The sequence below is a fragment of the Camelina sativa genome, chromosome 20, assembly GCF_000633955.1.
Source record: "Camelina sativa cultivar DH55 chromosome 20, Cs, whole genome shotgun sequence".
NCBI lineage: Eukaryota > Viridiplantae > Streptophyta > Magnoliopsida > Brassicales > Brassicaceae > Camelina > Camelina sativa.
In genome coordinates, this window is record NC_025704.1 from 18,769,970 (window position 1) to 18,790,017 (window position 20,048).

General features: G+C 35.9%; 3 protein-coding genes across 3 annotated transcripts in view; 1 reads left to right on the plus strand and 2 right to left on the minus strand.

Moving 5' to 3' along the window:
• On the plus strand, positions 93–1,979 carry LOC104771209 (protein YIPF1 homolog). The gene is made up of 6 exons (XM_010495702.2): positions 93–211; positions 340–379; positions 557–637; positions 792–978; positions 1,104–1,371; positions 1,464–1,979. Exons 1-6 carry the CDS (start codon positions 152–154, stop codon positions 1,668–1,670), a joined length of 843 nt encoding a protein of 280 aa, XP_010494004.1. The 5' UTR covers positions 93–151; the 3' UTR covers positions 1,671–1,979.
• On the minus strand, positions 2,139–4,537 carry LOC104771210 (serine--tRNA ligase, cytoplasmic). Its single transcript, XM_010495704.2, has 8 exons — positions 4,282–4,537; positions 4,108–4,178; positions 3,737–3,898; positions 3,535–3,649; positions 3,261–3,454; positions 3,074–3,177; positions 2,788–2,971; positions 2,139–2,706 (listed from the first exon to the last, which is right to left on the minus strand). The coding sequence occupies exons 1-8, from the start codon at positions 4,412–4,414 to the stop codon at positions 2,314–2,316; spliced, it is 1,356 nt and encodes a 451-aa protein (XP_010494006.1). The 5' UTR covers positions 4,415–4,537; the 3' UTR covers positions 2,139–2,313.
• LOC104772651 (serine--tRNA ligase, cytoplasmic) overlaps positions 11,610–20,048 on the minus strand; it is an 11,127-nt gene continuing 2,688 nt past the window's right edge. The window contains 3 exon segments of the mRNA XM_019241998.1: positions 11,610–11,708; positions 11,710–11,961; positions 12,047–12,299. Of these exon segments, the coding sequence (XP_019097543.1) occupies positions 11,610–11,708; positions 11,710–11,961; positions 12,047–12,299 (604 nt within the window).

Here is a 20,048-nt window from a genome sequence, read left to right on the forward strand (position 1 = left end):
AAAAAAAAAAAAAAAAAAAAAAAAAAAAAAAAAAAAAAAAAAAAAAAAAAAAGGGTAGAATGCTTCTAAACGAGAAAGAGGGTTTTGAGTATTTGTTGTATCGTTTCTTCTGCTGTGAGAAGAGAGAAAAGGAGGAGGAGAAGGAAGGAAGATGATGTCCGGTGGGAGCTACACGAACATCGATCACCATAAAGTTTCTGGATCTGTTCCCGTAAGTAAAAAAGCTACCTCTTTCCTTTGTTTCTGTGATCCTTCTCTTTTTTTTGCACTTTGTCATTCTTCTTCGATTGTATTGTCGAGATCCTCTCGCCTTCTGATCACATCTTGTTTCCATCGCAGGCCGTTTCAGATCCTGGCCATGTCACCGTCAAATTCGCAGGTAAACAATTTCGTAATCAGAATTTTTTTTTTTTGAATCTGTAATAGAACGAAGTAGATTAGAGGCATTTTTGTATTGTTGTTGTGAGATTTTGCTGGAATCTAAGTCTTTATAAGATTTGCGTATGTATTTTGTTCTGCGGTTTGATTGATTGATGGGGATACATTGTAATTCCAGACTCAAATCTACAAACGTTTCCTCCATCTGCTACTCTGGGAAAGATCTCTGGTGGTACTAATCCTCCTCGAGATGCTGACGGTAATAATATTATATCCTTTTACATTTGGTTAGTTATGCTTCTATTCTATCGAGGTTTACTCTTCATTAGTTGAGAAGTTGAATTGATTGGCCAGTGCCAGTCTTTGTGATTTCGTATGTCTTAGGGCTTATATAGTTCGATCTGCTGCTGCAGATACATTTTCCAGGCCCGTGAATGGTACAGATGAACCTCAGTCTGGTGGTTGGCTCCATAGATTCACTGTTGGTGCTTACAAGCCTTACTTTGATGTGGACACCTCAGATGTCCTTGAGAGACTCAAAGAATCTCTCTTTCCTTTCAGAGGAACCTTTACAGAAAAGACTGCCAACAACCCTGATCTGTAAGAGTCCTCTTCTTTACCGTTTTTTCCGCACTGTAGAGATAAGTGGACTGGTGGGTTTAGACGGAGGAATTGGCATTTGCTTTTTCCAATTTTCTCAAGAGAATAAGCTGTGTGTCTTATAGGTACGGGCCATTCTGGATATGCACAACCTTGATCTTTGTAGCAGCATCCATAGGAACATTTGTTACTTACATAGCACACAAATTAAAGAAACAGGAATGGAACTATGATATTAATCTGGTGACTTGGTCTGCTGGAGTGTTCTACGGTTATGTAACCATTGTCCCTCTCGCATTATATGTCGTTCTCAAGTACTTCTCTGCACCATCTGGCTTAGTCCAACTTTTCTGTCTCTACGGATATTCCCTTTTCGTCTTTATCCCTGCATTGGTGAGTTAGTTTATTAATTCCTCTTTTACTCCCTGATGAGACATTCATTGAGAAAAATAAACCCCAAGACTAAAAAATTGTTGTTTCTGCAGTGTCTCTCTGTTGTGCCACTAGAGATATTCAGATGGGTGATTGCGGGTTTAGCTGGATTCATGTCTGCAACATTTGTGGCATTGAACCTCAAAGCACATATTAACTCTGCAGGAGAGAGATGGTTCTTGATTGTGGTCAGCATTTTTCTTCTACAGCTGGCGCTTTCAGTCGTGCTGAAGCTATATCTGTTCACTATCACTGTATAAAGGACTGCCCCTTGATACCGAAGACAGTCGGTGGGGTGATCGCATAGTTCATACGGGGTGGAGACGATTAAGACAAAGCTGTTTTTTGAAGTGTTTTAACTATAGTGCGATTTTCATATCTGAATCCGTAGATCATGAAAGAGTCTTTTTTTTACCTTGCAGAGTGGCCAATTTTTGTAATACTAGTAGTAGAGACTGAATCCGTGTTGCATGATTCTTTCATTTGTTGTCATCAACATGTATATTACGAGTATACTTCAAAAATATAGAGATCGTATAGTAAATTGATATGCTACCTACCCTTTATGAGTTGTTTTTGGCTATGCTTGACTTATTTTTAAAAATCTAAACTCAAGTTCCTTATAATGCCAAAAGTTTGGTGAAATTGGTTCAAAAGTTTAGCACATCTTTCAAAGTTAGATCGCGTATCCTGTTTTTTACTGAAGCAAAGTTAACAAGAACAAATGATTCGTCAAAGAAAGGGAAAAATTACTAAAGGAAATCATATAACAAATCAAAGGTCCTGGACCAGGACTCCTGGTAAAATAACTCGAAGTCCAAAAAAGATTCCACAAGAAAATGTATCGAAGTGTTTCATTGATTTCAAGAGAAAACAGAAGAGTCGTTAATCATAATATATCAATCAAGCTTTCGATTTCTTCCCTTTGGTATCAGCAACTACGGGCTTAGCTTTGAAAGGCAAAAACGTCTCTCCTCCCATAAACGGCTGTAGAACCTCAGGGATATCCACGCCACCCTCTCGCTGGTAGTTCTCGAGAATGCAGCAAATGGTCCTCTCAGTTGCAGTAAGTGTTGAATTCAGCATATGCACATACTGCTTCGTCTGCTCATTGCTCTTTTTCTGACCGTATCTGATCTCAAGCCTTCGAGCCTGGTAGTCTGTACAATTGGAACAGGACACAAGCTCTCTGTAAGTCTCCGACGACGGAAACCAAGCTTCCAAGTCATACTTCTTTGCAGCTGCATCGTTCAATGCTCCAGAGACAATCGACACAATTCGGTATGGAAGCTTTAGCTGCATAGAAATCACACAGTTGACTAATTAGAAACTATGGAGAAAAAAAAAAGGTTTCTTGACTTAAGATATAGAAATTACCGCTTGGTAAAAATCTTCCGAGTTCTTCATCATCTCATCCAGCATTTCCCATGAGGCATTGTCGTTAGGACCAGTGATGCAGAACTGTTCAATTTTCTCAAACTGGTGAACACGGAAAATACCAAGAGTGTCTCTTCCATGGGAACCAGCTTCTTTTCTAAAGCAGGACGAGTAACCAGCATATCTGGATCAAACCAATTATAATGTTGGCGGGAATTCCCAAAACATGAAAAAAAAAACAATAGTCTTAAAAGCTGCGAGTAGATATTACTATGTTTGTTTATACCTTAGGGGAAGCTCAGTCGGATGGATCCATTCATCAAGATGGTATGCACAAAGAGGCTGCTCAGCAGTTGCAATAAGGTATTTGTCATCTCCTTCACCAGTCACCTGGACAATACAACAACAATCTTCTCTGAATAAAACTACTCTTAACAGCATAATTATCTAATGTTTTGTAACAGATTAAAAACCTTGTAAAGCTCCTCATCGAACTGCGCCAACTGTGCGCACTTGGCCATAACATCCTTCCTCATGAAAAAAGGAGGCTGCAATCCAGTGAATCCTCTCTTTTTCAAGAAAGTTAACCCAAAGTTGATAAGAGCTTGGTTAAGCATCAAGCCATCTCCTTTAAGGAAAAAGCCTCTAGCTCCAGCGATTTCAGCACCTGAGTCCAAAATAGCATTACAATGAAACCCACTAACACATAATGAGGAGGAGGATGCTAAGAGTGTCAGTTAATGCTACCTCTTTTGGTATCTGCAATACCGAGCAGCTCAACAAGATCCACATGGTTTTTCAGCTTCAAACCAGGCGTAGGAACCAGCTTTTCACCCCACACTTTAATCACTGCATTATTAGCCTGCATATGGAAAAAAACACCAATAAACTTATAGATTTCTCTCACCACCATGTTGGACAAACTTTGAAGGAACGAAATGGCACAAACCTCATCCTTATCAATAGGAACCGAGTCATGGATCAGGTTTCCAACAGTCTCCAATTTGGCTTTCAAAGCAGCATAAGCTTCACGAACTTCCACCTCCTTTGCGGTAGAATCTTGTTTGTTTTTCTCGGTTTGCTGAATAATCTCAGTCGCATCTTCTTTTTTCTATTCCAGAAAAAACAAAAACGTTACAACAATGTTGAGTTTCTCATCTTTCTAAAAGGTTCGTCAAAGATTTGGTATGCATTCACACTAAAAATCAAAGCAAACACTAGAAATTGGTAGAGACAACTAATATCAAGAGTGACTAAATAAATTCTCAAACAACCAAAGAAGAACCACTATGGATCTAAGAGAAGGTTGCTAAAACTAACAATTTTGAGCTGCGCGACTTGCTTGTTCAGCTTGTTGAACTCTTTTCGGAAGCTCTCAACTTCAAATTGACCTGAAAACACACACAAAGTTAGGTTGAGATAAGATAACCAATTCAAATCTCAAATCCGTAAGAAGCAAAACGATTAAGGCGAGCGATCGTGGAGATTACTTACGCTGTCGCCATTCTTTGTCGAGCTTAATAATCTCATCAACAACTTCAACATTGGCAAATCTCCGGCGTTGCGATTCTCTGATGATCTCCGGATTGTTACCTTTTTCTTCCCGGAAAAGATTGATATCCAACATCTTTCTTTTTTGTGCCTTTCTCTGGGAATCAAAAGCTGAAAAACCTTTAAAATACAACAATTCTTATCAGATCAGCAGCCGCTAGGGTTTTTGAGAAATTTGTTTTCCTGTAAACTGATTTTGTCAATGGTTGGTTCCTGTAAATTTTATTAATTATTGTAAATTGCAATACAAATCCCCAATTTGTTCTCTGAATCACAGAAAGCCTCCCAAATATTTCAATTTCATTGAAAAGAATTATGTATCTTTTTGGAAGTTTAATACTTTGTCTTTTTTGGTTGGAAGAAAAATACCTCATTTAATTGAAACGTGTGATTTAATACTTAAATTAATAAATTTTGTTAGTTTCATGCTTACGATTTTTTGACAAAAATAAAATTCTGTTTTTACCCNCTTACAATTTTTTGACAAAAATAAAATTCCATTTTTACCCTGACTATGTCAATTCATAATTAATTTTAAATGACATGGTATTAATTTATAGACAATTCTTGGGTTCACCCCCACTTAATTAAGGAAACAAATTATTAATTAAAAAACAAAATATGTGTATCATTCAATTTTAAAGTTATTAATTCTAAACATTATATTATAGTTTTAATTATAATATGTAAATCTAAATTACTTTTTTATAAACCCAAACCGACATATAATTTTGTTTAATTGTGTAATTTAAACCCTAATCATTTTTTTATAAACCCAAATTGAAATACAATTTTGTTTAATTGTAAAATCTAAACTCTAACCACTCTTTTATAAACCCAAACCGACATATAATTTTCTTTAATTTTAAAATCTAAACCCTAACCACTCTTTTATAAACCCAAACCGACATATAAATTTGTTTGATTGTAAAATCTAAACCCTAACCACTCATTTGTAAACCCAAACCGACATATAATTTTGTTTAATTATAAAATCTAAACCCTAACCACTATTTTGTAAACCCAAACTGACATATAATTTTGTTTAATTGTAAAATCTAAACCCTAATCACTCTTTTGTAAACCCAAGAATTTTTTTAATTTATAGGTTTATTTGAATTAAAATTAAATTTATTTAATATTTCTTTTTATTAATTTTAATTCAAATAAAATTATAAATTAATACCATATCATTTAAAATTAATTATTAATTGATATAGTAAGGGTAAAAACGGAAATTTTTTTGTCAAAAAAATCGTAAGTATGAAACTAACAAAATTTATTAGTTTGAGTATTAAATCACACATTTTAATTAAATGAGGTATTTTTCTTCTAACCAAAAAAGACGAAGTATTAAACTTCCAAATAAAAAATAAATGAGGTATTTTTAAGCTTTTTTCCCTTTTAGATTTTAGTGTAAGCCTATTTGTATTATAAATTTCTTATTATAGTCCTTAGTATTTATCTATACTATTAATTGGATAGTACAAGAAAAAAGAAAAAAAAAATATATCATATATCTATGTTGCCAAACAGACCTAATTGTCTGCATAATTAAAAAAAAAACATTTTTATCCCATATATTTAGTACTTTCTAAAACAACTAAGTCAGAAGAGTAAAAATAATATTTCATATAAATTAAATCTATTAACAAATTTATTGATTTTTTCCTAAATTCTATATATCGTGAACTATAAAAATAACCATAGTTAATATATTGCCATAATAAAATCATGTATTTATAGGTGTGGAGAAATTAATACTAATTGAAACTGAAAAATTAATATAGTGCTTAAAAATCGTGATATTAGAAAATATTCAGCCATAATTTTAGGAAAATCATAATTAATCCAACTTAAGCGTAACAAGATAGTAATGACTATAAAAGTAAAGTACTATTAGAACAACACACAATACTAAATCCAAAGAAAAGCAGACCTCGATATAAAATTGAAAGTGCTGGAAAAAGGTCAATTTCAAGATTAAAATATTTTTCATACCTCCAAGTCATATACTGCAGTATTTGGAGTGAAACTGCAAATGTTTTGGGAATATGAACTGTAAGTTTTTCAAATAAACTTTTAAACAAATAGTATTTTTGTAAACTTATAAAAACAAATGTCTAGCATAATTCTTATTCATCTTTTCTTCTTATATACAGTATATATTTAGCGGCTTCTGTTTTTTTTATTTGGATTCAATATTATCAATGGAGAAGGTGTTCTCAAGTTTTATCTAACCGAACAAGTTACAAGTTAAAACAAAGGTAAGCTTATTCTAACCTTATTAACATAATTTTTGTGGAGTGTAAATTAATATATCAAATTATATTAAGTCAGGGGTATGTCAGGTACTCAGAGATGAAGATATTATCAAGAGCAATTGATAAGTTTGTAATCAGCATTCCCAAATCCAGGATCTCCAAAGAATCAACAATTGGTAAGGATCTATTTATATTTCATCTAAAACATTTAAAAATAATACTCTAATTATGTGTATGATAAATCATGTTGGAAAAAAAAGAATTTCATTTTTTCCAACATATTATGCCAATCATGTATAAATTTTCACTCAATATGACCTAATTCATGTTATTTATTATTCTCTTATACGTTTTAACTTGAATTTTTATTGGCAGATAACTCCATATTTCCAAAAAAGTATTGATGAGTTCGAACTAGAACCATGCTGAATCAATCTTCTGGAGAGTGAAAAGTGAGAAAAGCTCTCGACTGTGATTTTACAAAAATATTTCATTAGGGAGATAGAAGAAATGGAAATATAGCTTACTTTACAAAATATCAATTCCATAAAAAATTATCTTTGTTGAAATCATTTGATGTTGGAGGAATTTGTAAAAAATAAAGTTGAATTATTGTATGGTTTTTTTTAGAGAAAGTTTCCTGGAAATTTAATATGAAATCGATTTTGATTAGTTTAACAATTTATTGGTACTAAATCATTTTTTTTATTAGTAATTTCTGTAAAAAGAAAATCTATTAAAATGAGGAAATATTGATTCACAGCGAATATGCTAAACATTTCTTTTTCAAATCCATTTTTTTCTTTTAAAACAAACTAGGTAACAATCCGCACTATGTGCGGTATAAAATTTTTATTAAATATTTTTACTGTAATTTTTATTCACAAAATTTATAATATTTATCGGTAATTAGAATCTAAAATTCGTTTGTGTAGTGTATATATATATATATATATTTAAAATATATATATATATATATTTAAAATATATATATATATATATATATATTTTGTAATATAGTTGAAGTTTAACATGTGACAATTATTATAATATCAATATTATATTACCATATCATATGAACAAAGAGTTCTGAAAATTTATTTTAAAAATTTTATGAAAATGTAATTAAAGGATATAATTAAGTTCAAAAGAGAATATAAGAATTTTGGGTGTTAATTATATTTTTGGAAAACTGATGTAAATATTATCAAAAACTAATGACAAATAAAGGAAATAGTGTCTGGAGCTCTATGAGTGCGACACGTCAGCATTTTGTGTGAGAATGCTCATTTACACAACCATGATTGCTATTATTTCAAATAGTTTCAAGAATTTCTACCAAAATCGGAATATCTATGAAAACTACTCTATTTTATTAAATGTATTAAAAATTTACTAGAATTAATATAGTCTAAACTATATATTCTTATCCCAAAAAAGTAGTAGACTAAAATATGTTACATTTTAATTAGAACTGAAAAATAAAAAGTTTTATAATTAATAACTATTTTATAAACAGGATGTTTTCCTTATTTTTAAATAACTAATTCAAATTATAATTGTTTAAAATAAAATTAGATAGTATAAAACGTATTATAATTAATTATTATATCTAGCCATATTGTCTTACTTTTAGTCAAATAACCTTTTCATAAAATCAAATGCATTCTTTTATTCTCAAAAAATTGTTATGGGATGGGATGTTAATGCTTACAATCCTAACTGTAATATGTTTTTTTCTCAATTTATCTAGCATAAAAGTGTTCAATATAAATAATAGAAGACATTAATGTATAAAACAAAAATATAAAAGAATAATTTAAAAGAAAAATCTGCCCCATCAACAATATCTTAGTGTTTACACTTATTGACTCATTAATATCTACATGTAAATAATTTTAGTAATATTAAATCCAATCTAAATAATTCAATATTTTATTGTGAGTAATAATCATACAATTCACTAATACAACTCTGAAGTAAAGAATACCAAATGTTTTACATAAAAAGTTGGCAAAAAACGCTGCACGGACGTTCGGGTCTATCCCTAGATTGATATATCCAAATAAAATATTAATTATCACACAAAAAAATCAAATAATTTAAATAATTAATATATCCAAATGATTTTAGTTTGTAAATATTAAATACTCTTTTGCAAAATCAAACCAATTTTATTTCTCTTTCTATTTTCCGTTTTAATATTGTTGCTTTTTGTATTTTTTTTGGTTATATTTGGTTCACTTTTGGTTAGTTATGGTTATCTACTAAATAACCAAACCAAACCAAACCAAAATTTCTAAAATATCTAAATATTTATTATATTACTGTATATCCAAACCAACCGAAACCAAATGAAACTGAATGAAACTGAACCAAAACGAAAGAGTTAACTGAATGCCACAGCCTAACTTTGACTAGGCCCGGGCGTTCGGATAATATTAGAGTTCGGATCAGATATTTCGGATTTTTGGGTTTTCGGGGTTTAGAGGTATATGATCCGTTCGGGTATTTCTAGACTTTGGGTTTGGATCTGGTATATTTGGGTACCCGTTTGGATTCTGGTTCAGATCGGGTTTGGGTTCGAGTTTTCGTATTTAGAGTTTTGGAAACCGTTCAGATATTCTAAAATTTTGGATACAAGTTCGGATCAGATTTGTAGGATCGGATTTTCGGATCCAGGTATTTTGCCGAGGCCTAATTTTGACTCAGAATTCGAGTATTTTGTTTTTAAAAAAAGATAAACGTAACTAATCGAAAAATGGATTACAGTCCGAACAAAAATCGATATTATAATGATGTATTTAATTCATGTATGTGGAACTATTTACTCCTGTATATCTCGCGGAACGGGTTTTTATAGGGTCAAAAGATTTAAAACCCAACCGGTATAACGTGTTGGGTTTATCTCTTTGATATCTCTATTTGGGTTATTTGGGTTCACGATGTTTTAATTCATTTTCACGATTTTTTATCCCGTTTGATAGTTTATAAGTATGATAGAATGGTCAATCTGGTTCACAACTCATCCAGATTCATCATTATGTCAGTCCAAGTTCCATGTGAAATGAGTCTTATTTCAAACATTCACAAACTGGATTGAAATCAAACTAATACAAATTTGGATTATAAATACTATACTAAATTTAGTATACGAAGCCACTATAAGACTCATGTGTTATAAATCAAAACACGTAAGTGCAGATCCAAAATTCTGAAAAAAGTATTTAGAAAAAAATCTTGTACGTATGTGCGGGTCCGATCCCTAGTTATAATTAAGTATGATCATCATTTTTGTTTGTTTGTAGGATTATCGTTATTTTTTATAAAGTCGACCTCAATACTTTCTATTTTAATTTTAAGGTGTTATATTAATTTTATATGTAGTATAATATGACTATATATGTGAAATTTATGTGACATTAAAATTGTACAGTCAAAATTGGTAACAAAATAATTAATAACATTACTTGTGAGTCATGTAAGTTTAATAACTATGTCAAAACTCAAAATCAAATATATGCACGTAGTGTGCGGGTACTTACCCAATATTACGTACACAATACTAGATTTTTAACACGTGGTACACCGCGTGCATATAATTTTTATTATTATTTTTATATTATATTGTATTTATTTGTTAAATATTGGATGTTTTGCAAATAGAGGAATAACTAAATTTTCCGACCGTTTATGCGGCTAAATGTTTATATTAATTTTTTAACCCATAATACATTTCATGACCATTTGTTTGTCATATTTATTTTGTTTTGTTTAGTATTTGAGATTCTATTTTAATTTTTAATTATTATAACAAAAACTAAGGGATCTAAAATACATAATAAGTTATTTATACGCTTTGATTAAGTCACATTTTTTCTAATGATTTAATTATTTTACACAATTTTAGTTAAATGAATTTAATTTATTATGTCAAATATTCTAATATTTGTATTTGTAGCGTTGACAAATAATAAAATAATAATTTAATCCGTGTTAGCACAAATTTAATGATATTTTATTAATTCCAACATGTCCTTTTTATAACTCATCTACTATATAATCATATTATATAATATTTTAAACTTTTTAAATTTTACGTATTCATAATATTTTAAAATTTTATTAAGTATATATATATATATTAATTATAATATTTAAATAAATATGAATCGAAGTTTTTTCTACGTTAAGGGGGATGTATTCAACTTGATATTTTAAGTGATTTGGATAAATTTTACAAATCCTCTGTTATTTAATTATGGATTTGAAAAACTCTATTAAAATCCACTGTTATTGAACTAATGATTTAAAAATCTACTTTAAAATCCACTGTTATTGAGCTAATGATTTAAAAATTTACTTTAAAATCCACTGTTATTCAAAACAGTTTGTGGATTTGGATTTTAATGATTTTTAGAGATTCTGGAGGATTTGAGAGGATTTGTTTAGTTAAAAATACAGAAATCCAAATCTCATGATTTGAAAGAATTTTACAAAAAATCATATCAAGTTCCCTAAAATCATCAAAATCATTTAAAATCTCATGAAAAATCAAATCACTTGAAATATTATATTGAATACACCCCCCTAAGAATTAAAGCTTACAATTTTGGAAAATAAAATGGTAATCAAATTGTTGTCTTCTTCGTTTTCTTTGTTTGCAAATGATTCAAAGATAAAATATCTTCAAAACACAATAAGCATGTGGTTAAATATATCATAGTTTTTGTTTCCATTTTGATTGTTGTAATTTTTTTAGTTGGAATGGAATGTTAAATATTTAGGAAACAAAGTAGAACCCAAAATGTAATTAAAAAATGTATATATATAGATTGTATTATTGTATTTAGCATCATCTCACATTATTAAATTATTCCACCTCGTCGCACTACGAAATTGGAGATGAATGAAATATATATCGAAACAAAATGATCGTAGAATCTTTTTTTATTTAAAAAGAAGAAACATTTCTGTATTTTATAATTTGCTAGACTTAGACAGACTTCATTTTTTGAAGGGCAAAATCTTCTTGCCGCCCATATACGGCTGCAGAACTTCCGGGATATTCACACCATCATCTCGCTGGTAGTTCTCGAGAATGCAAGCAAATGGTCCTCTCTGTCGCGGTAAGAGTCGAATTCAGCATATGAACATACTGCTTCGTCTCCTCATTGCTCTTTTTCTGACCATATCTGATATCAAGCCCTCGAGACTGATAGTCTGTACAGTTGGAACAGGACACGAGCTCTCTGTAAATCTCTGACGCAGGAAACCATCCTTCCAAGTCATACTTTTTAGCAGCTGCGTTGTTCAAAGCTCCCGAGACAACTGACACCACTCGGTATGGAATTTTAAGCTGCATGCATTGCAGAGGAATCATCATATATATAACAATTTTGGCTCATTTAGAAAACGTATGAAATATTAGGAAAATTACATACCGCTTGGTAAAACTCTTCCGAGTTCTTCAACATCTCTTGGAGCATTTCCCACGAATCATCAGGACCGGTGATGCAAAACTGTTCGACTTTCTCAAACTGGTGAACACGGAAAATGCGACGTGTGTCTCTTTCATTGGAACCAGCTTCTTTTCTAAAACAGGTCGAGTAACCAGCATATCTTATGGGAAGCTCGGCCGGATGGATCGATTGACCGCGATGTTTTGCACACAGTGGTTGCTCCGCAGTTGCGATTGTAAAGGTATAGAGGACAACAATCACTCAAACTGCTTGGAAATGCGCCAAGCAAACGCTTTTATTCAAACTTATAAAAACTCCCTTTTACAAGTTATGAATCTAAGCCTACTCTCTTGTCTATCTAACACAACACCCTGTGTAGATCTAAAAGAGTAAAACACACTCACCTTCAAAGCTCTTTTTGTTTGCTCGAAGGTTTACAAATCTCTCAAACTTTTCCCACGAGTGCTAACTCTTTTTGCGGCTAGCCCTCGTCTCTTTAAACCCTTCACTCACGATCTCTAACCTAGATCTTAGTGAATCCCTAACTAAAAGGAAATATTCCTTATCCTAAGAAATATCCTCCCTTAACTCTCTCGATCAAATATACCCTCAATATCTTCGTGTATATCTTGATCTTCTTCTTCCTTCCTCTTCACGCTTCTTATCACAGCGTCCATAATCTTCTTCCACGTCAGCCCATCTGCCACGTCAGCATATCAGCACTCTGAGACACTTCGCAAGCTCCTGTCACCCTCAGAGCTCTGATGCACTTACAATCTCCCCCCTTTTTGACTGAATCTTGCCACACAAGCAACCGCAGCATCAAACCTGAAAATGCACAGACAACACAGCCAAAACAAGAACACAACCGTACTAGCAAAATATTCCAGCAAGCAACACAAGACGGTTAACCGATAAAGACTTGTTAAAAATAAATTGTTCAAAACCAAAACAGAAACAAAATAAAACCAAAACAGAAACAAAATAAAACCAATAAAAAAAAGTCTCAAGTTTTAAACAGGGGAGAACCACATGAAATCAAATAAAAACAANACCTACTCCCTGAGTATAGCAAACCTCAGCAGCTATGGTTCGAGAGGCGAAGAAACCATACCGTCGAGCAGCCTCAGCAGACATGAACCGTTTTGTGTCAAAGTCCTTTGACGATGCACCGCGTGAGGAGGACACACTCTTGTCCTTACGGAGAGACGGACGCTTGGATTGACGACCATCTNCAGCGTCCAAGGCATCTTGCAGGATCTTGATCGCCAACCGGATGGCTTTCCGCTCTGCAGATGTACCACTACGAATAGTATTTTCAGCGGGCCGCGACATAGTCTTCTTCCCCTTTGTCTTTTTCACGTCTTGTTGCTGAAGACTCGGGACAGGACGCTGAGCTGCAAGGAGCTGATGGATAAGGCTTGGAAAAGGTAGACGAAACCCTGACTGAGCTTGCAGACCAAACTGTATGATCTGTTCATAGATCATCCTCCCAAAATCAAACGGAATACGATGCATGATCATGTAGATCACCATGGCTCTGTTCGCGGATATGTACCCTGTATTCACCGTGGGAGACCAGTTGCTGCAGCAAATCTTATTCAGATCCTTGATCACTGGGTCCTTGATTGCCGTCGACACAAGCTGCTTGCAGGTCTTCACTTGACCACCAGACAAAAAGAGCGCGAGATCCTCCTCCAGGATTGCAGCTGTCTGTAGCTTTTGTTCACGAACATCAACTGATTGAAGACCAAACAGAGCATTGATGCGGCTTGGGGAAAACTCGTACATCCAATCTCTGACAAGCACATCAACTGAGTTTCCTTCAACCTTAACTGTAGGAAGATTTGCCCAGAACTCATAAACAACCTCAGAATCATAAGGGACAATTTGGGTGACTGTTTTCAACAGACCAGCTTGATCAAGCAGCTCCCTAGTAGAAACACCAACTCCCTGAGTATAACAAACCTCAGCAGCAATGGTTAGAGAGGCGAAGAAACCATACCGTCGAGCAGCCTCAGCAGACATGAACCGTTTTGTGTCAAAGTCCTTTGACGATGCACCGCGTGAGGAGGACACACTCTTGTCCTTACGGAGAGACGGACGCTTGGATTCACGACCATCCGTATCCACAGCTGATTGTCTTTTACGCAGACGAGACGAGATCCCCTGATTCGACACTGTGGGAACAGGAACATCACCAGTGAGATCGACCACCGGAAATCGAGAAGTCACCTCTCTCGGCGGAGAAGACGAAGAGTCGCAGGTTTCTTGGTTCCCGTGAGAAGGCGAGGGAACTCGATCCACCCGAGTCGGTGATGCAGTCACAGACTCCTCCTGAGGCTGGTAGACCACCATGGCAGTCGCGGGATCAATCGGAGCAAGTGGAGTGGGCGGAGGCAACGAGGACGGTGGAGTGTGAAGCTCCTCATCTGAGCTGGAGTCATATTGGAAACCACTAAAGATGGACTTCATCGTTGATAGAGCGTTGATCGAATGGAGAAAGAGAGATTTGAGCAGAAGATTAATCGACACAGGATTGAAATCGCAAAGGGGATGAGGAAAACGCCAAAACCCTAGCTGCTCCTTTTTATACACCTCCGTGAGTCTCAATGGGCTGCACAAACTCGGCCCAAAACATTAAAGTTTCCTGAAACCACTTAATTGAACATTAGTGTACACTGCATCTATTTCCTCATTTGACTGCATTCAATCGTTAATTCAATCAATCACAATTAATATTAATGCATTAATAAATCTCATTCTTCCTCCTTTTTAATCCAATTAACAGATTCATGAATCAAACACACAGATACACACAACCACTAATGACAGATTTATGAAGGACCCTGAACGAGAATTAAACACATATGAGCAATGAATATATTTTTTGTTTTTTTTTTTTGTTTAAAACTTAAACAGTGCAGAAGATAAAATACTAACCAGACCCTTGTCGTATCAGTCACTTGTTCAGAACCTTCACTAGAGACTATCACAACCTCTTGAATTGTCGAAGATCAGAGGAAAGTTGCATGTGGGTAGTCTTTCACATTTGCATGCCTTTAGTCTCAAGTCCATCCCAACATGTTAAGGCAGCTGGAGTTCATCTCTTTGAAGAGCACATAATATATTTTTTTCCTTTTTTTCCCTTTTTTTTATTTTAAACAGCCTTATGATGACTGCTTCAGCATCTTGAGCTTCAGTGACGTCATTTGATTGCGTCAGCCACTGATTTGGAACTCATCATTTCTTAGGTTATTAAACCTTCGAATGATTGTGCATGTCTCTTCACAGCTCTTTGACCTCCTTAATCATGACAACGTTTAACAGGATGGACAGACCGGCATGACAGGCAGCTATTTCCCACACTCTTTCAGATGTTGATCTCCTATATATTCCAGGATTTCTATGATCTGTTCTAGCTCCAGTTCCTGCCTTAGACTAACACAACTCAGAGAAATAGTTAGAGTTCACAGACACCAATAGACTTCCTCAGATTTATGAATCTGTTGAAATCCAGAGGCTTAGTAAACAAATCAGCCAATTGAAAATCAGTGCTCACATGGTCTATCTCAATCAGTTTCGCCTCAACAAGTTCACGAACAAAGTGGTGTCTAATATCTATGTGTTTTGTTCTAGAATGCTGGACAGGATTCTTAGAGATGTTTATAGCACTCAAATTATCACAATGAATTAACAAAGTGTCAGAATCCATACCATAGTCAGAGGACATTTGACGCATCCACAGGAGCTGTGTACAACAACTGCCCAAGGCAATGTATTCTGCCTCAGCGGTTGACAGTGAGACACTGTTCTGCTTCTTGCTGTGCCATGAAATTAGATTGTTGCCCATAAAGAAGCATCCTCCACTTGTACTTCGGCGATCATCCACAGAACCGGCCCAATCAGCATCGCAGTACCCGCTCAGACTGGTGTTGGTATCCTTGGTGAAGAAAATACCAAAGTTCACTGTCCCCTTGACGTACTTGATGATCTTCTTGACTGCTAGCAAGTGAGACAACTTAGGCTTGGCCTGGTACCGTGCGCAAATCCCCACTGACAGACAAATGTCAGGCCTACTTGCTGTCAGGTAGAGCAAGCTCCCAATCATACCTCTGTATAGTCGTTCATCCACATCCTCTCCTTCCTCATCTTTTGAAAGCTTGTCATTGACTCCCATAGGTACCTTGGCTTCTTTACTCTTCCCTAAACCAAATCGCTGAACCAATTCTTTAGCATAGGTGCTTTGAGACACAAAGATCCCATCAGCTGATTGTTCTACTTGCAGACCCAGGAAGTATTTCAGCTCTCCCACCATACTCATCTCAAACTCCTGTGACATGTTCTTCACAAACCTTTGCACCAGAGATTGACAGGTAGAGCCAAAAATAATGTCGTCCACATAGATCTGCACAAACATCAAGGCATTGTTGCTGTTGAGAACAAACAGTGTCTTGTCTACACTTCCACGAACATATCCTTGATCCAGAAGAAACGTTGTTAACCTCTCATACCATGCTCTTGGAGCCTGCTTGAGACCATATAGTGCTTTCTTCAGACGGTACACATGCTCAGGATGTTGTGGGTTCTCAAAGCCTTTCGGTTGTTCTACAAACACTTCTTCTTGTAGAATCCCATTTAGAAATGCACTTTTAACATCCATCTGATGTAAAGTAAACTTGAGAGCACACGCCATACCAAACATGAACCTGATGGATTCTAGCCTTGCTACCGGAGCAAAGGTTTCATCAAAGTCAACTCCTTCGACTTGAGAGTAACCTTGGGCCACAAGTCTTGCTTTATTTCTCACAATGCATCCACTGGCATCACTCTTATTCTTGAAGATCCACTTCGTTCCCACTATATTGACATTAGCTGGCCGTTTAGTGAGTTCCCACACATCGCTGCGCTCAAATTGTTCCAGCTCATCTTGCATTGCAGCAACCCAGAACTCATCCCGAAGAGCCTCTTTGTGATTCTTTGGTTCCATAGTGGAAACAAAACAGGCAAATTGAACAATTTCAGAGTCCTGAGTGACAGTGTCCGGAACTGCAGTCTTCTGTTTCCTTCCGGCCAGTTGAGCAAAGTCAATTTGTTTGCCCCTGGTAACTCTACCCCCCTGAATCGCACCGATAACATCACCTGAGGAGTGATTCCGATGAACCTGAGAAGATGGAGGAAGCTCGTCTGGTGACAGTCCGGGACTGGTACCAGTATGATCACTAAAACTCTCAGAGGCTTGCTCAGACTTCTCATCATCAGTTACCAGATCCTTGTCAGAGAGAACAGGCACCATATCAATTCGTTGAAACGAAGTATCATCAAAAACAACATTTACTGTTTCCTGAACTGATCTTGTGCGTTTGTTGTAGACACGAAAAGCAGTGCTGTGTCCGGAGTAACCAAGAAAGATCCCTTCATCACTCTTTGAGTCAAATTTACCCAACTGATCCTTGTCATTCAGAATGTAGCATAGACAGCCAAACACATGAAAGTAGCTTACAGTTGGTGGCTTACCTTTCCATAACTTATAGGGAGTCTTGCTGGTTCCTGGTCGGACATACACACGATTGATAATGTAGCAAGCAGTGTTGACAGCTTCATCCCAAAACCGATGTGGCACTTGATTCCCATGGAGCATAGCTCTCGCCATTTCTTGAAGTGTTATGTTCTTTCGTTCAACAACGCCATTCTGCTCTGGGGTTCTCGGAGCAGAGTACTGATGAACAATGCCCTGATTTCCGCAGAATTGATCAAACTTGTCATTCTGAAACTCTCCTCCATGATCACTCCTAATAGCTTGGATTGAACATTTTTCACTTTTAATCTGCAGGGCAAGAATGCGAAAGCATTCAAGAGCATCAGCTTTTTCACGAAGAAATCGCACCCAGGTGTAGCGAGTGAAATCGTCCACCATGACAAAGATGAACCGTCGTCCAGAAATGCTCTGAACTTGAATTGGACCCATCAGATCCATATGTACTAATTGGAGTGCTTGACTAGTGCGAACATCTGTCACAGGCCCATGAGACGTCTTGACTTGCTTGCCTTTGTTGCAAGGACCACATATGAAATGTGGATCACCTTTCAGCTTTGGAATTCCACGCACAACCTCTTGATTAGCCAATTTCATCATTGTGCGAATGTTGAGATGACCAAGCTTCTGGTGCCACAGTTCTGTATCCAACTCAGCAGTCGTGTTAAAGCACTGTATTGATGATTTCCACATGTAACAGTTGTTACCAGATCTCCTGCCTCTAAGTCTTATTGACCCTTGTTGATCCACAGCCTTGCACCCCTTCTTGGTGAATGTGACATCTAGACCTTCATCACACAACTGACTGATACTTATCCGATTAGCCTTCAACCCTTCGACCAGAAAGACATCCTTAAGATGTGGTTGAGAATCACCACCAGTTGTGCCTTTTCCTCGGATTGTACCCTTTCCTCCATCACCAAAAGTAACTCTCCCTCCAGCAACACCTTCTAGATGTGATAGATTATCACGGGCACCAGTCATATGCCTGGAGCAACCACTGTCAAAATACCACTTGGCCTGATCAACCTCTGTTTTTTCTGCTGTGAAAGCCACATGACAGTAGAGATCATCTTTCCTGACATACTCCTGTGTGTTTCTCCTTACAGCTGGATAAAACCCACGACGTTGCATAAGGTTAGATACACGATTCTGGAACTGATAGCATTGGGCTTTATAGTGAGTTAGATGCCCACAATACCAACATCCTCTCCGTCTACTACGCTGAACATGTCTTTGAGACGTCTGCCGAAACCCACTAGAGACATATGGCAGCCTAGTATTTACCTCAGGAAACACCACCATCCTTGGGTTTCTTGAATTCGGATTCACAGGAACCTGATCACACCTTCTAGTCATTTGAGAGAACTTCCTCTCCTTCAGCTCTGGTTCAGACTCCACTCCTTTGACGAATTTAGTGGTTGGGTTGGTGTTTGTTCCTTGGTAACCCAGACCCCACTTCAGATTGCTGGATCTTCCAGTGCTCAGCAATGTATCCAAATCTTTGGTTCCTTTATTCAGCATCATGATATTCTTCAGCTGTTCATCTAACTGCTTCTCAAGTCGCAGAGTCTTTGCCTTTTCTTCACTTAATTCTTTAGAGATCATGGCAACATGAAGCTGTAAGGTATCTCTCTCAGAAGTTAATTGTGTGTTGTCTTGAGTCGTCTGAACCACCGTCTTGATGAGAAGCTCTATCTGATCTTCTACTGACAAATCTGCCTCTTCTCCTTCTGAATCAGAATTCACCTTCTCATCTACGTCCTTGGTTTCCAGCACCACATCATCTTTTTCATCTTCCTCAATTACACCCAGCAGTGCAAGGAAGCTGTTAAGAACCTCTCCTTTGCCGACCTCTTCATCTGAGTTGCTTTCACTCCAAGTGATGTAGGACTTCTGCTTGTTTTCTCGTGAGGGACAATCAAACTTAGTGTGATCGTAGCCCTTACATCCATAGCATTGCAAAGAGTTCTTCCGTTTGTTGTTTGGACATTCAGACTTGTAATGCCCAAAACCCTCACATTCAGCACACTGTCGTTCTTGCTTGTCACCCTTCCTGATCTCCTTATTAGTATCAGATTTCAAGACCGATGATGTTCCCTTCTGCTGACCTCTTTCCATCTTGCAAAAGTATTTCTTAACCAGCAAGCCGACTTTTTCTTCATCTGCAACTTCCTGAGACTCTGCAATCTTCTGTTCTTCAATGGCTTTGAGAGCAAATGATTTCTCATTTATCTTTTCCTTCTTCTTCAGCTGTATCTCAAATGCCTGCATCATCCTAACCACTTGATTGTACTTGAGCTCATCAGAATTTAGTGAAACATCAATAGCAGACCTGTGTGGTTGAAACTTATCTGGCAGACTCCTGAGGAATTTCTTCACCAGCTTCTTGTCCTTGTAGCGTTTACCCAAAACTACAGCTTCTTGTGCAATACCACTCAGACGACT

Bases quoted from the DNA above. Each gene is read 5' to 3' on its own strand.
- LOC104771209 (XM_010495702.2), top strand. From the start codon at position 152: ATGATGTCCGGTGGGAGCTACACGAACATCGATCACCATAAAGTTTCT. The intron at 380-556 runs GTAAACAATTTC...TTGTAATTCCAG, and splicing joins TGTCACCGTCAAATTCGCAG to ACTCAAATCTACAAACGTTT. The intron at 638-791 runs GTAATAATATTA...CTGCTGCTGCAG, and splicing joins TCCTCCTCGAGATGCTGACG to ATACATTTTCCAGGCCCGTG.
- LOC104771210 (XM_010495704.2), bottom strand. From the start codon at position 4,414: ATGTTGGATATCAATCTTTTCCGGGAAGAAAAAGGTAACAATCCGGAG. The intron at 3,899-4,107 runs GTTAGTTTTAGC...TTTCTGGAATAG, and splicing joins AAGTCGCGCAGCTCAAAATT to AAAAAAGAAGATGCGACTGA. The intron at 2,707-2,787 runs GTAATTTCTATA...ATTTCTATGCAG, and splicing joins CGGAAGATTTTTACCAAGCG to CTAAAGCTTCCATACCGAAT.